Raw genomic sequence first — 15,581 nt, 5'->3', positions numbered from 1 at the left:
GAACTGTATTTCTATACACTTGCAGTGTACAAACCAAAATGAGATTAAGAAAACAATTTTGTTGGGGCACCTGGGTGGCTCAGCCGGTTAAGCGTCCAACTTTGGCTCAGGTCATGATCTCAACAGTTCATGGGTTTGGGCCTCACGTGGGGGGCCCTGTGCTGACAGCTCAGAGCCTGGAGCCTGTTTTGGATTCTGTGTCTCCCTCTCTCTCTGACCCTCCCCTGCTCACGCTGTCTCTCTCCAACTCTCAGAAATAAATAAAACATTAAAAAATTTTTAAAAATAAATTTAAAAGAAAACAATTTTGTTCAAACCAGAAGAATAAAATATTCGATAATAAATTTAACAAAAGCCAAATTTACACTCTGAAAATCATACAACAGTGCTGAAATAAATCTACATAAATGGAAGACATTCAATGTTGAAAGAAAGTAAGGCTTAATATGCTAATATGTCAAAACCCCAAGGCCAGTATATAGATTCAATGTAATCCCGGTCAAGCCCCCAGATAATCCCCCAGTTTCTCCAAAGAAAGTGTCCAGCTGATTCTAAAATTCATGCGGATTTGAAAAAGGACCCTAAATAGTCAAAACCATCTTGAAAAAGAACAAAGTAAGAGGAATCATACTTCCAATTTCAAAACTTACTACAAAATAATAATCAGGACCATGCAGTACTGACATGATGATGTACTTAGACAGCAACGGAATAACACCATACAATTATGATCAACTGATTTTTAAAAAATTTTTAAAATGTTTTATTTATTCTGAGAGAGAGAGAGGCAGCATGAGCAGGGGAGGGTCAGAAAGAGAGGGAGATACAGAATCGAAGCAGGCTCCTGGCTCTTAGCTAGCTGTCAGCACAGAGCCCGATGTGGGGCTCAAACCCACGAGCCGTGAGAACCTGAGCCGAAGTTGGGCACTTAACCAACTGAGCCACCCGGGTGCCCCTCAATTGATTTTTGACAAGGGTACCAAGACCATTAATGAAGATGTAATAGTCTTTCAACAAATGGTATTGGAACAACTGGAGAGCCAAATGCAAAAGACTGATGCTGGACTCTTACCTTCCACCATGTACAAAAATTAACTCAAAATGGATGAAAGACCTGATTGTAAATAATGCTTAGAACATAGGACTAAATCCTCATTACCTTAATGACCTTGGGTTTCGCAAAGGACTCTTAAAGATGACACCAAAAACATGACCAACAACAACAAAAGAATTTAGACTTCATTAATATTAAACTTTTGTACTAAAAAAGACATTAGGGAAATACAACAGAATGAGTCAAAGTATTTGCAAATCATATATCTGATATGGAACTTGTATTCAGAATATAAAGAAGTTTTGTAATTCGATAATAAGGACCCAACCTATTTAATAACAGGTAAAAAATCTGAAAAACATTTTTCCATAGAAGATATGTAAATGATCAATAAACACATCAAAAGATGCTCAATCATTACTCATCAGGTATATGTAAATCAAAATCACAATGATATACTTCACATCCACTACGATGGCTAGACTCCAAAGGACAGATAATAAGTGCTGATGAAGACTTTGAAATTAGTACATTTTGTATGATTTTAACTTGTACACAAATATTTACAGCAGGATTATTCATAATAGCCAAAATGTGGAAACAGCCCAAATGTTCCTCCTGATGAATGGATAAACAAAATGTGGCTTATCCACAGAGCATGGGCTATAAGCAATGTGGAATGTATCTATAGCAACACAGTATTAGTTGGCCAGAAGTACGGACAGATGCTACAGCTTGAATGAACCTTGTAAACATCATGCTAAGTGAAAGAAGCCCAATTAAAAAAAACCCCAAAAACTATGCAGTGCATGATTCTGTTAATATGAAATATTTAGAGTAAGAAAATCTATAGCCCGAAAGGATATTATTAGCAGTTGTATGGGACTGGTATGGGTTCTTTTGGGGATGATGAAAATGTTCTAGAATGAGATACTGATGATGGCTGTACAACTCTATGAATATATTAAAAATCGTTGAGCTGCATTTTTTGAATGATTAAAATACACAGTATGTGAACTGTATCTCAATAAACTGCTATTAAAAGAAAAAAGTATATTTACTTTTATCCATATAATTTGTCTTATCTACAAGATTCTTTTTATGAAGACAGCTGAAAAAGAGATCATATCTGATCTACTCTATCACTGCGATTTTATAGTCTTTCAGTCACAAGTAAGATACTACCTTTTATTTTTATCCTTTGATCACTGAATATCCTGGTCACACCAAATTTCTAAGTTGTTAATTAAAACAAAAGTAACCCAGGAAAATAAAATGGGAAAAAACAGTGATGTGAACATGACTACGACTCACTACTATTGGCTTAAAACTTTTCCTCCTATTTGGTAACACACTTTAAATAGGCTACTTGTCTTACACTTCATCTACAATCTGAAAATGTGATTTCTACCACTTTGCCCACTGCAGCAGCCTAAGAAAAATTAAAAATCTGTAATTTTAAAGTGGATTGAAACCATGTAAATACCTTTAAGAATTTATAATTTTTTAGTTTTCCTCTTCCCCAACCCTTCCCATAAATGCTATCATTTTAAAACTTACCTCTGTTTTTTCAGTTACTTCCGCTTCTGTCATAAGTTCTGCTAAAGCATAGACAAACCCAAGATCTAACCTGAGATCCATTTCTTGGATCAACACCTTGAAGTACCTGTGTTAAAAGCAGAAAACATTTAAAAATCATTGATTACGTGCCTTAAGAAATTAATTAGACAAAAGTGTTAGATAACTATTAGAATGTTGAAACTTAGGATTTTCTAGATGAACAACAAAAAGTTGTTCATAACATCAACAAACTCAAAATGTAAAAATGCCTTTAGAGAGAAAACTGGTAAGTAAATTATACTATATAGTCATACAGCAGAATATTATACACTAGTGATAATAAACTCTAGGTACATATAATAAAAATAATAAATTTTAGTAAAAAGTTGAATGAAAAAATGCAGTCTCAAAAGTCTACCTTCAGTTTGAAAAAAATTTTTTAATTAGGAAATAAAAGGAACACAAAGAAGCATAATGTTTAAATACATATATTTAATACAATTATATTTTAAAAAGCAAGTGGTGAAGATAGTGTCTATCTTCCTTGAAAGGGTGGAGAAGACAAGAAATAGGGGAGTAAATGTAGATGGATGCTTCTGTCAATGTTCTACTTCTTAGACAGAATGGTGACTTAACTTTAAGATATTATTTTCTTTCTTGCTTCTAAAATGATAGGCAGTAATTACAGAAAACATACCAGAAAACAAATAAGAAAGTAATAAAATACTCACAGTTAATACCTAAATATATTTCACTCAGAGCCTTTTGACTCTCCAAGATTATAAAATAATAAATTTTTCCTAATGACCTGTATAATTCAGTATTTTGCTTTTAAACATTTGACTCATCTGAAATTTTTTTTTAAAGAGTGCAATTAGCTCACAGATTTAAATCAAAACATTAAATAAACACACAAAAAATATATTAAGATACTTACTTAATACGTGAAATCTGAGAATGGCCTGCAGATCTCATGACAATACTGACATCTGTAAAGGGCTTTGGAGCTGCCAAGTTAATAAATATGATTAATCCCATGATGCTTTAAGTGAAAGATAAGCATTTTATTGCAATTTAATACACATTACAATGGAGAACCAAATTATTTACTAAATTATGAGTATCAATTAAAATTACTACTTGCAAGATCCATTAGTGTCTTAATTTCAGACTCCAGGGTTTTTTAAATTATCTGTATTCACTTTAAGGGTAACTAATCCTTTACATTAGTGAGTGATTTTAAAGTAGAAGTATGCATTAGAATCACCAGGCTAACATTTTGTATATGTGCTGCCGAAGCGAGCACTCAAGGCTAACATTTGGAAACAGAGATTTCAGGGTCCAGTCTTGAACTTCTGGATGGAGGAGCCTGGGCATGTACAATGGTCAAAAGCTTCCAAGCAGATTATGAACACCACCTTAGACGGTTAAGAGCCAGTGGTGGAGAGGCAGGAGATGGAAGGCAAGGGCAGATGGCAAAGACAAAGTGAGGGTACGAAGGATAGAAAAGATAGAAAGAATGTGAAGGGGAAGAGGAGAATGGAAGAATGGACTTGTCATCACACTGACTTGGAGAATACAGGACAGTTTCCATGGCTGGAAACCACTTTGAATTTGAATTTCTTTACAATTTATTCAGAGGTCCTAGCTGGCTTTTAGATCAGAGATTTACAAACCAGTAGTCTATTTTTTAAAGTAGTATTTCTAAATATGTAAACATATATTTTTAATTAATCTTTTCCTCAGAATTCAGTATTTCACCGACTTTAGTTGATTACTTGTTGTTCTTTTTCTATGCTGTTTAATTTTCTAACAATCCCATAGAAACTAAACTTGAGAATGGTTTCATTTCATATTTTTATAGTAAAATAAACCATTAAACCAGTACAAACATTTTATGGCAATTTAAGTTACAAACAAACCTGAATCCATGGTGACCGACTTGGGAGGTTTAATCGGATAAAACACAAAAGGAAATATAGCACCATGTATCTGGTTTTGGATCTATGAAAATAAAAAACAGGTTGGTATATTAATATGTTAATTATAGAACCTGACTAGGATCACAGGATTTAATAAATAGAAGGAATCAAGGAGTCTAGTTCAACACTGAAACCGAAGTACTAGAGCAACCATGGGAACACACTGGGTTTATTGCTATGCTCCTTAAGAATATAATTTGAGTATCTTTTCAAGCTCACCTGTATTCTGTAAATTTGAATTCTAAATGATGACTGATGTGCAGATGTGCTATATTCTACTTTTAATGCTGGAAGGTAATTTCTTCGTATAGCTATTACATGTGGTTGAAGAATTTTCATGTTAGTACCACTAGGTGTGAAGCGAACCTGAAAAACAAGCCCCACCCCAAAATACAATTTCTCTGAATTCATAAGTTGATTAAAATCTGAAATTTGTACCAAAAACTTTAAAGACAATATTAATTAAAGTAGGCTAATAGTTGATTAGATTGGATATTTACAACTTTATTAGGTTTAGATTGAATCTTTAAACACAATTCACAAAAATATTCAATTATCATTTTTTATATAATTTACTAAAAAATAAAATAATAAAAAATAATTTAACTAGTAAAATAACTAAAACAACACTTTGGCTTCTTGTTAACAAAGGAAGTATCTTAAGAGAAAGTCTGAGTTGTTAATATAGACAACTATCTCTTTAAAGTATTTTATATAAAGTATGTATGAGAGAACTGTTTAGTAAGAAACCAGACTTTCCTTAAAAATTCACTCGTGAGGGGTGCACTGACAGTACAGAAGAACCTCCTGGGATTCTCTCTCTCTCTCTCTCTCTCTCAATGACCCTCCTGCTCTCTCTCGCTCTCAAAATAAGTAAACTAAAAAGCTCAATATTTTTATTTACAACAACTGATAAAAATGAAAACTTCACATCATTACTTAAAAATATTACCGGAATGTTAGTGTCCAACTCAATAACCTTATCTTCTGAAGGCGAAGATTCAGTATATTCCTTAAATTCTTTCTCTAACTTCTCCGTGTGCTTTACACTCATTGGCTTCCATCTTGCCTTCTTCTTGGGCTTTGTCTCCCAAACCACATCAGAACTTACATATGAAAGCAAAAATCATGGTACCAATTTATAAACATTTTCACCGTAGCTGGCTTATTACATGAGTTGCAAAACCTTCAGTAAAATTTTACAATATCCTCAGTTCTATGCAAGCACACTGCAAGTTTAAAAATATGAATTCATTCAATCAGTACTTAGACTTCACTACGACACTATTCTCAGTGGTAGGGATATTACTGGTAAACATCTCTGCCATATTGGAGCTTTACTTTCGCTGAGTGACAGACAAAAAATAGCAAATATAAGTTAGTATATTCTAATATAGTAAGTGGTGAAATGCTTTTGAAAAAAGAAAAAGTAGACAGGGTGAGGTAGACCTGGAGTACTGGGAAATGCCAGTAGTACAACAGCTCAGTGTCATTGAGAAGATGAGACTTCAGCAACCTTACAGGAGATAAGCGAGTTACCCTACAGACAACAGAGTAGAGAATTTCAGGGAGAGAGACCATTAAGAGTAGAAGATGAAGACAGATGGTGGGAAGCCAGAAAATAGAAGTCTCTTCGATGTAAGAGTAGCTATCTTGTGTAGGCAGTAGATATACACATGTGGAGTTCAGGACAAAATTCTGGTTAAAGATATACATATTGCTCAAATTTTTGACATATATGTGGTATCTGAAACAGAGAAAAGGACTCCTATCTGAAAGCTTCAGGGCACCCAATATTAAGCAGTTGAGAAAACAAGGAACCAACACATGAGATGGAGAATTTGGGGAAAGAAAGAAAAACAAGGATGAGGAGGTATCCTGGAAGTCAAGTCAAAGAAAATTATCAAGAAGGATCTGTGTGGCAGCTCTTTCTGTGCTTTAATAAAACCACACTTGGGGTGCCTGGGTGGCTCAGTGTGTTAAGCAACTGAGTCCTGATTCTGGCACAGGTCATGATGGAGCCCCATGTAGGACTCCAGGCTGACAGGACAGAGACTGCTTGGGATTCTCTCCCTTTCCTCCCCTGCCCTCCCCTCCCCCTCCCCTTCCTCCTCCCCCAATCGCATTTCCTCCCTCTCTCTCAAAATAAATAAATGTAAAAAAAAAATTTTTTTTTTTAACCACATTAATTAGAGAGAGAGAGAGGAAAAAAGGTATCTGTTATCAACTTAAGCAACATGAGGACTGGTAACTACATGGCAATACATAGGTCTATGGGGATCTAAACAAGATCAGTTTCTGGTGTGCTGAAAGTAAAATCCTGTTGGAAGCGGTTAAAAAAGAATAGAGAAATAATGAGCATATTACACTCTTTTATAGAGATGACACTTTTGAGGAGTTTGGCTATAAATGGAAGCCAAGAAATGCACAGTAGGTAGCAGGGAAAGTAGGCTCAAGAGGATTTTTAAATTTGAAATAAATAATACTGATGGGAATAATCCAATAAAGACCCAAAAATTATTGACATAGGAGAAAGAAGAGAATTGCTCAATCAATGCCTCAAGAAGGCAAGAAGAAATGGAATAGAGTGCAAAGTTGAAAAATATTTTTAAATAGGAGCACATGTTTTGGTATAATTACTGTGGAGAAGATGTTGGCACAGAACGTAGGTAAGAAATGCTCATGGGTAGGAAGTTGTGATTTTTGGAAGGGTAGGTCTTTGGAAGTTTCCTTGATAACTTTAACTTTCTCAGTGAAATAGGATACAAAGCAGTGAGATGAAAGAGACAATGGGGTTTTTAAAACAAGACGAAGCGTGAAACAGTAATCTAAGAGACCTAGGGAAAGAATGGGACAAATAATTTACTGAAGAATTGCTGAGAGACCTATATACAGAATAAAAACATCCACCCACATTCTAAAATTACTTCACCCTGTTTAAGTATATTAAGTTATTTAGTAATTCTTTTAATTCCCTCTACAATTTGTATTCACTCAAACAGAATGATGGGAACCATGTATTATCCTTCTTTGCATTCACACTATTTAGCATACCACTTAACAAATAACAAACACATTTTTTGAGAATAAACCTTTTTAAGAAAATCGTTTTTAATATTTTTTTAAAATGGTGTGGATTCCGTTCATTGGAAAGTCAAGGGTATTTCTAGATGAATTTATGTAGAAAAACGTATTTAAATCTGTACCACATACCTTTAGAGTATAAATTTGAGAGTTTAACTCAAGGGTTAAAACTATATTTTCCTGGTTATACAGAATGGAATCTGGAGATGCTCTCAAATTAGGCACTAATACACACAAATATATACAAATTAAGTTTACTTAAAGTATTTTGAACAGAAATATCAAAATAAAGGAAAGGAAAGTGTTTTACTGTAAGATGACTTATATGGGGAATGATAAATTCAGTATTATATCTTAAAGTGTCAAGGTCAAATTAAAAAGTGATTAGCTTTATTCCTCCAACAACTATTTATGGAGGATATATCCTGTATCTTACACTGTGGTAGGTGGTAATGGAAAATGAAAATTTTCCTTATAACATGTTACATAAGGTATACCTTTCATAAGCTGAATAAATATAACTTTTTGGAAAGGTGAGAGAATCATTAACATAATACAGGATTTTTAAATGTGATTTTTGATATATTTTTATCTCAAAAAGGCAAAAAAAATAATCTCAAAAGCATTTTTACAAAATTTAAACTACATTATTTTAGATTTTACAGTCACCATTCTTAATGATTAAGAACTAATCATTTAATTTTATCCAAATTTTAATGCATCTAACCTTGTAATGCCAATATAGGCTACTTCTTGCTTTGTGTAATTGTTGACAAGGGAAATTCCAACATCTTGTAAGGCCAACACAATTTCTTGCTCCGCCAACTCTGCTTTCTCACTTTCATACGTTGCTTTAAATACCCTTGGATCTTCGGTGAATAAAATAATACGCTGTAAGCCTTCAAAGAATGAAACTAAATAAATGGTCTTTTTCCCCAAATTTATAGGTGTCATCATATCCTAAAACAAAACCACCAAAAAATAAAAAGTTAGAGTTTGTTCTTAACAGGAAATCTAGATTCTACAACCGAAAAATGTTACCGACAATGGTAACAGCAGCTCCTTCAAAGGACTGAATAAACTAAATGAATCAATATTGCATAACATTTGGAAGCTTACATAATTGAAACCATTTGATGTTAGCTACTGTCATTTATCATTAAGTTATTAATCAAGAAGACAGGTCAACTGTTCTTTCAACATCTTAATAAAATCTAACTAAACAGTCTTCCTTTATAGGTTAATCAAGAACACAAAGTATTATTTTCTCTGCTTTAAGACTAATCAATGTGTTAGATGCTAAAAAGTTGCTGAGTCAGAAATTTATATTTCCTTACAGCTAAGTGAAATACGGTAAAAAAAATACCTGAGACTTCAGCTGCTGCTCTACAAAGCAGAGCTATTCATTACAGGGTTAACTGTGCAGGAGGCCCTTATATATAAGCACTGTGTTGATATCAGGGTCTTGAAGTTCAATGACAAGATAAATACAGCAAATTCTAATAATTAACAGTCAGCCATGAAATTCTAGTGAATATTCGGATCAACAGGAAATTTTAATATATAGGAAAGTAGTCCTCTTTCTCTGTGGTTGTGCTTCCCATAGTTGCAGTTACCTGTGATCAACCATGTTTTAGAAAATGATTCTCCTTCTGACATATGGTCAGATGGTCAATAGCAATAATCTAATACTATATCACAGTGCCTAAGTCTTTCATCTCATTTCATCTTGTAATGTATGCATTTTATGTCACATCATCATAAGAAAGTAGAGCACAAGATATTTTGAGAGAGACATCACATTCATATGACTTTTATTATAGTAAATAATTGTTTCATTTTATTAGTTTTTGTTGTTAATCTCTTACTGTGCCTAATTTAAAAATTAAACTTTGTCACAGGTATGTATGCCTAGGAAAAAACATGGTTTATACAGGGTTTAGTACTCGCAGTGGTTTCAAGCATTCACTGAGAGTCTTGGAATATAATCCCCACAGGATGGGGGGGGTGGGGGGGAGGGGGCAGAACACACTGTATGTGCACATTCATGTTATAATGTACTGACATCAAAAACTGGAGTTCCCATAAAATCAATACTTAGGAAGAGTCCATCACTTATAATACTTTCTAAAATAAAACACACAGCATTAAAACTACATTGAAAAATAAGAAAACTGATTTATTTCCAAATAATTCTGAAGTCTAATTTTCTATAGTGGGTTTCAGATGTTATCTTTATAAACTGTAGCTACTGCTGTGATATAAATATGCAAAAGTACTAAGAGATCAAATGAGATTATTTATATAAAAATACAATTTTTTCCTTAATAAATTCTAATAACTAGGAATAAAAAAATTAAAATTAGGTCAATAATAGCTCTCTCAAATACATTAAACAAAAAAACAAGAAAAAACAAAACAAAACCTATGCTGGACTCCACAAGAGAAACACTAGAAGACAACGGAAAAATGTTATCAGTATGCTAAGAGAAAATAACACTCAACCCAGAATTCCTTACTCGGCAAAAATATCCTTCAGTGAAAAGTACAAAATAAAGATGCCTAAAGACAAAAAGTACTACATTTCAACATCAACAAGGACTCACTCAAGGCAATTCTACATGAGGAATTAAATTCTGACACAAAGTGATTCAAGATAGATGGCTAAGGCAAGAATAAAATGTTATGCAAGTAAAATAGCACCTATTTGCAAGAAAGCATTTTATAAAATTCAATATCCAACCGTAATAAAAACATTTAGTAAACAAAGAGTTAATGAGGTGGGTTTTTTTTGTTTGTTTGTTTGTTTTGTTTTGTTTTTTAAAGTTCATTTTTACTTTTGAGAAAGAGAAAGCATGCACATCAGCAAGTAGGGGAAGGACAGAGAGAGAGAGGAGGACAAAGGATCCAAAGCAGGCTCTGAGCTGACAGCAGAGAGCCTGATGTGGGGTTTGAACTTATCAACTGTGAGATAATGACCTGAGCCAAAGTTAGACACTTAACCAACTGAGCCACCTAGGTGCCCCGAGAAGTTATTTTTTTAACCTCTTGTCAAACTGTCCTATTTCTTTTGGAAATACCAAGTTTTTGCAAAGATTATATTTAAAGGTGAAATGTTGAAGATATATAACTTAAGATAAGGTTTAAGGCAAAAATACATGTAAGCACCACTTCTATTCAATAGTATACAAAGATCCTGGCCAGTCCAGTAAGGTAAAAAGAAATTAAAGATGAAAGGATTAAAAACAGGAAAACAAGACTCTTGGTATTTGTATCATGACTGTCCATATAGAAAAATAAAAAATAGCCAATATTAATAATTCAGTGAGTTTTCTGGATGTAAAAATCAATACACAAAATGCCCTGACATTCCCATATGCTAACAAATTTAATTTTGAAAAATTACTATGAGTTACTGCCTTAGAAGTTGATGAGTAGATGGTCTTGGCCCAACCCTCCAGGTAAGAACAAGACCTTTTTGTTAGATATAAAATATATCTATATAAATAATATATATAAATATAAATGTATTTATAAATAAATATAAATAATATATTTAAATATAAAAAGGAAAACATGTTTGAAAAGACAGAAAAGCTACCAAGGCAGTGAGAGTTAAGATTTATAAGAGAAATAAAGGCAATGAAAATGAATGTCATATTTGGACTTGCTTTCTCAAAAAGTCAAATGCCATTTCTAAAAGTAGAAGCAGACACTGAGAAGTTAAGAAAATCAGAAAAATAATGAGTGGTCTCATAGAAATGGAAGGACTAAAACTGGAGTACAGGCACATCAAAAAAAAAAAATCAAGAAAATCTGAGGGTGGGGGCACCTGGGTGGCTCAGTCAGCTGAATGTCCTACTTTGATTTCAGCTCAGGTCATGATCCCAATGTCATGGGATCCACACCTGTTTGGGGCTCCATGCTCACTGTGCGTAAGATTCTCTTGTTTTCTTTCTCTCTCTCCCTCTGCCCTTTTCCCCCCGTTCACATCGTCTCTTTAAAAAAAAAAAAAAAAAAAAGTGAGGAAAATCTAAAAAACAGTGATCTAGGCATCTGCTATGAACTCAACTGTGTCCCATCCCACCCCCAAATTCATGATATTGAAGTCCCAACCTCCAAAGTGACTGTATTGGACACAGGACCTTTTGGAGGTAAAGTTAAATGACATCATAAAGGAGGAGTTAGGGCTCTGATCCAACAGGATTCGATCCCTGTAAGAGACACCTGAGAGCTCACTCATTCTCTCTCCACCATGTGAGGACACAGTGAGAAGGTGATCATCTGCAAGGCAAGAAGAGTCCTCACCACCTTCACCAGAACCTCGCCACACAGGCACTGTGATCTCAGGCCTCCAGCCTCCTGAACTGTGGGAAATACATTTCTGTTGTTTAAGGCCCACAGTCTAAGGTGTTTTGTCATGGCAGTATGAGCAGACTAATAGTATCTATCTCAGGAACTTAAAAGAAAATTATCAAATATAGATCAGAGCAGAAATTGGTGAAAAGGAACACAAATGTGCAACAGAGATCATCAGAAAAACAAGCAACGGTTTTTTGATTAAAAAAACAACTAAGAATAAAACTGATAAATCCTAAGTAAAACTTAACAAGGAAAAAGGAATGAAAGCACAGATAATCTATACTAAGAATGAAAAAGAGAATCACTGTAAATATTAAAAAGATAAAAGATGGATATTATAAAAACACTTTAATCACTCTATCAGAAAATCAGAGGAAATAAACACATTCTTAGAAAACCTAAAATGACAGAAGTAGAAAACTGATTTGTCCTATATACAGTAACAGAATTCATAATTTAAAAACCTTCCTACAAAAACAACTTCAGACTAAGATGGCATGGCTTCAGTGATGAATTCTATACGAATTTTGTATATATTCATTGAGAAACACGCATTTCCAAACATGTTTTGGATGTCAGCAAACTATAGTATCAAAGTCTAGTACAGACAGTACTCTCTTGTGAATACAGGCAAAAGTAAAACATTAAAACATTAGCAAACCAATTCCAGAAACACAAGGTTAGTCAAATATTTAAAAAATAACCACATTAATTCATCCTTCATTCTCCCAAATATGATTAAGTCCAGTTATCTCTATAAAGAAAATTAAAAGCATTACAACTGATAAAAATTCAATACTCATGGGGCACCTGGGTGGCTCAGCCGGTTGAGCATCAAACTCTTGATCTTGGTTGGCTCAGGTCATTATCTCACAGTTCATGAGTTCGAGCCCTCACTAGGCTCTGCACTGATGGTGTGGAGCCTGCTTGGGATTCTGTCTTTCCTTATCTCTGCCTCCCCCTCATTTGTGCGTGTGCATGTGTGCGTTCTCTCTCTCTCAAAATAAGTGGATAAACTTTAAAAAAAAATTTCAGTATTCATTCCTTCATACACCCACACACACGCATATTTTTACAAACTAAAGAGTAGAAGGCAACTGCCTTAATTTGATACAGACTATTAAGCAAAACCAAACCTATAATAAACGATTAATGATTCAGTTTTTCCTCCAAAATGAGAGTGAGATAACCTCTGGCCCACTGATAAGAAATAATAATTAGTGGTAAGAAAAAAGACACTGGAATAGGGGTCAAATTAAGATGATTTTTGAAAGACTAATAAAATTTTAATATAAATTTTTGAAAGTCATTCAAAATGTTACTGGGAAATGTTTATACATTATGAAAAAACATAAATTCTTCTGTGGGTCCATAAATGATCCTCACAGAAACCACAGTGACCTAAAACGAGGGTCATTATGGAGAATGCATCTGTTACGAGGTGAGAGCTAAAAGCACCGACCTAAGCCCAGCTTACCTTTTATAACATAAAAACAGCAAGCAATGATATAGACAAAATAAGGCCCTTTCTGGTTTTGAACGTTTTTCATTAAAGTCTGAATACTGCTTTTAAATCTTCGGCAGTTTTTTCGAAGTACAGACTCAAAACAGTCCTTAAAACTAGTAAGGCTGGGGGCACTTGGGTGGCTCAGTCTGTTGAGCGTCGGACTTCATCTCAGGTCATGATCTCACAGTTCAGGGGTTCAAGCCCCGCGTCGGACTCTGTGCTGACAGCTAGCTCAGAGCCTGGAGCCTGCCTCAGATTCTGTGTCTCCCTCTCTCTCTGACCCTCCCCTGCTCACGCTCTCTCTCTCTCAGAAATAAATTAAAAACAAAAAACAAAAAACTAGCAAGGCTTACAGAGAATACCTTTAAAAAGATGAAACAACAAACAAACAAAAAGGCTGCTGAGAACACCTAAGACTCAACCCGATACGTACATCCTTTTGCGTCACTTCTCCGTGGCTTTTTCCACATCTCCACTTCAGCTTTCTAGTGCCCACTGGATCAGCCCAGGTGTAAAATACCGCTTTTCCAGGAGGGAGGGAATCTTCTATTTCACTGAGAGAACTACCATAAATAGTAAAAATAGGCATTCAGTGCAAATATATGAATATATAAAGAACCCAAAATATTACTTAATTCTGACTCCACTGAGATTTGACAGTTCTGATTATCAGTAGATTGAAATTTTTTCCTTACATTATGAAAAACGTTTTTTTAAAGAAATAATGACAATATTTCAGGAAAATATTTGTCTCATTTAGAAAATAAAGATTCGCATGTGTTTGAAACTTCTTTGTGAATTTTTAACACAAATGAATGGTTGAATAAAATTATTCCTGGCATGTAAATCTAAGAAATTCAGCCAGCTCAAAAATGATTCCAGGAAAGAAAAAAAAAAAAAAACTGGAAAAGTTACAAACCAAAGAAATAACAGAATATAACATTTCTGAACTGAGGCAGCAGCTAACTCTACAGGTAACATGACCAGGCATCACACAAAATTAGTGAAAACAGAATATGATCCTACACATCTTTGTAGTATGTTGAATTTTTAAGAAAATAGAGGGAAATCTGCTCACAAACATATAGGAAAATCAGAGTTGCCCAGAAAGGAATAAAAGTGACTGGTCTCACATTTTTCTCTAATACTGAATGCCAGAAAACAATGGAGCAATGTCTATACAATTTTGAGACAAGAGGTTAGAACTTAAAATTTCATGTCAAATTGTCATATTTTCAAGAACAGGACATTCTCAAACAACCAATAGCATAACTATCCACAAACCTTTAATGAAAAGCTAACTCTAAGACTTTTTCCAACCAAGCCAGAGATGCCTCAAAATAAAATCTGGAATTGAGATGTAGAAGCACCGGGCTGGCTCATTTGGAAGAGCGTCTGTCTGATTCTTCATCTCGAGGTCATGAGTTCGAGCCCCATGTTGGATATAGAGATTACTTAAGTAAATAAATAAAACTTAAAAAAAAGAGTTGAGATGTAAAAATATTAAGCAACTAAACCAGTCAAATCACCTTGTCAAATGCCAAAAAAAAAAAGCCCTAAATAAACACATTAAAAGAAAAAAACAACTAACCATTTCATATTAATTTCAGTCAAAAATTCCAAATTATATGCATAGGAAACTGGGAATTTGGAAAGAGAAGCTAAAAATATGAAAGTATTCCATTTTACTGATGGGTAAATTAGCAGGTATTATTTCACTCTCAAAATGTAAAGTACACTGAAATCTTCAAGAACAACAAAAAAAAAACCCAGAACATGTATTTTCCAAATCATCATGAGAAAAAAACAATCCATATTCCAAAAAAAAGGCAAGGAAATCTTAAATTAGTTATTAGAAGGACTACAAATGGGTTAAAGATTTTTATTAAAAATTATAAAATTAGACAAAAAAATTCTCAAAAGTTATAGTGTATCTAAATGATGAAAGTTCACACATTCATTAAAAACTGTGTTCTAAAGCAAACTTACATGCTTATAACAGCTATTAAAAACAAGAGATTCAGAAATATAG

The 15,581-nt window shown here is 33.8% G+C and overlaps 1 protein-coding gene across 4 annotated transcripts in view; it reads right to left on the bottom strand.

Annotated features, from left to right (window-relative positions):
• Positions 1-15,581, bottom strand: part of VPS13A (vacuolar protein sorting 13 homolog A) — a 228,593-nt gene that overhangs the window by 42,833 nt on the left and 170,179 nt on the right. For all 4 annotated transcript variants that reach the window (XR_005530230.1, XM_039242171.1, XM_039242174.1 and 1 more), the window contains exons 53-59: positions 13,983-14,112; positions 8,408-8,640; positions 5,549-5,702; positions 4,816-4,962; positions 4,537-4,618; positions 3,552-3,621; positions 2,615-2,720 (exon numbers count right to left, since the gene is read on the bottom strand). Coding sequence is in view for 3 of the 4 variants with exons in the window: in XM_039242171.1 (XP_039098102.1) it covers positions 2,615-2,720; positions 3,552-3,621; positions 4,537-4,618; positions 4,816-4,962; positions 5,549-5,702; positions 8,408-8,640; positions 13,983-14,112 (922 nt within the window). In the remaining variant the exon portion in view is untranslated. The remainder of the gene's footprint in view (positions 1-2,614; positions 2,721-3,551; positions 3,622-4,536; positions 4,619-4,815; positions 4,963-5,548; positions 5,703-8,407; positions 8,641-13,982; positions 14,113-15,581) is intronic.

Source organism: Hyaena hyaena, unplaced genomic scaffold, assembly GCF_003009895.1.
Source record: "Hyaena hyaena isolate Hyena2069 unplaced genomic scaffold, ASM300989v1 scaffold_206, whole genome shotgun sequence".
Taxonomy (NCBI): domain Eukaryota; kingdom Metazoa; phylum Chordata; class Mammalia; order Carnivora; family Hyaenidae; genus Hyaena; species Hyaena hyaena.
This window is presented reverse-complemented; position numbering and strand designations above follow the sequence as displayed.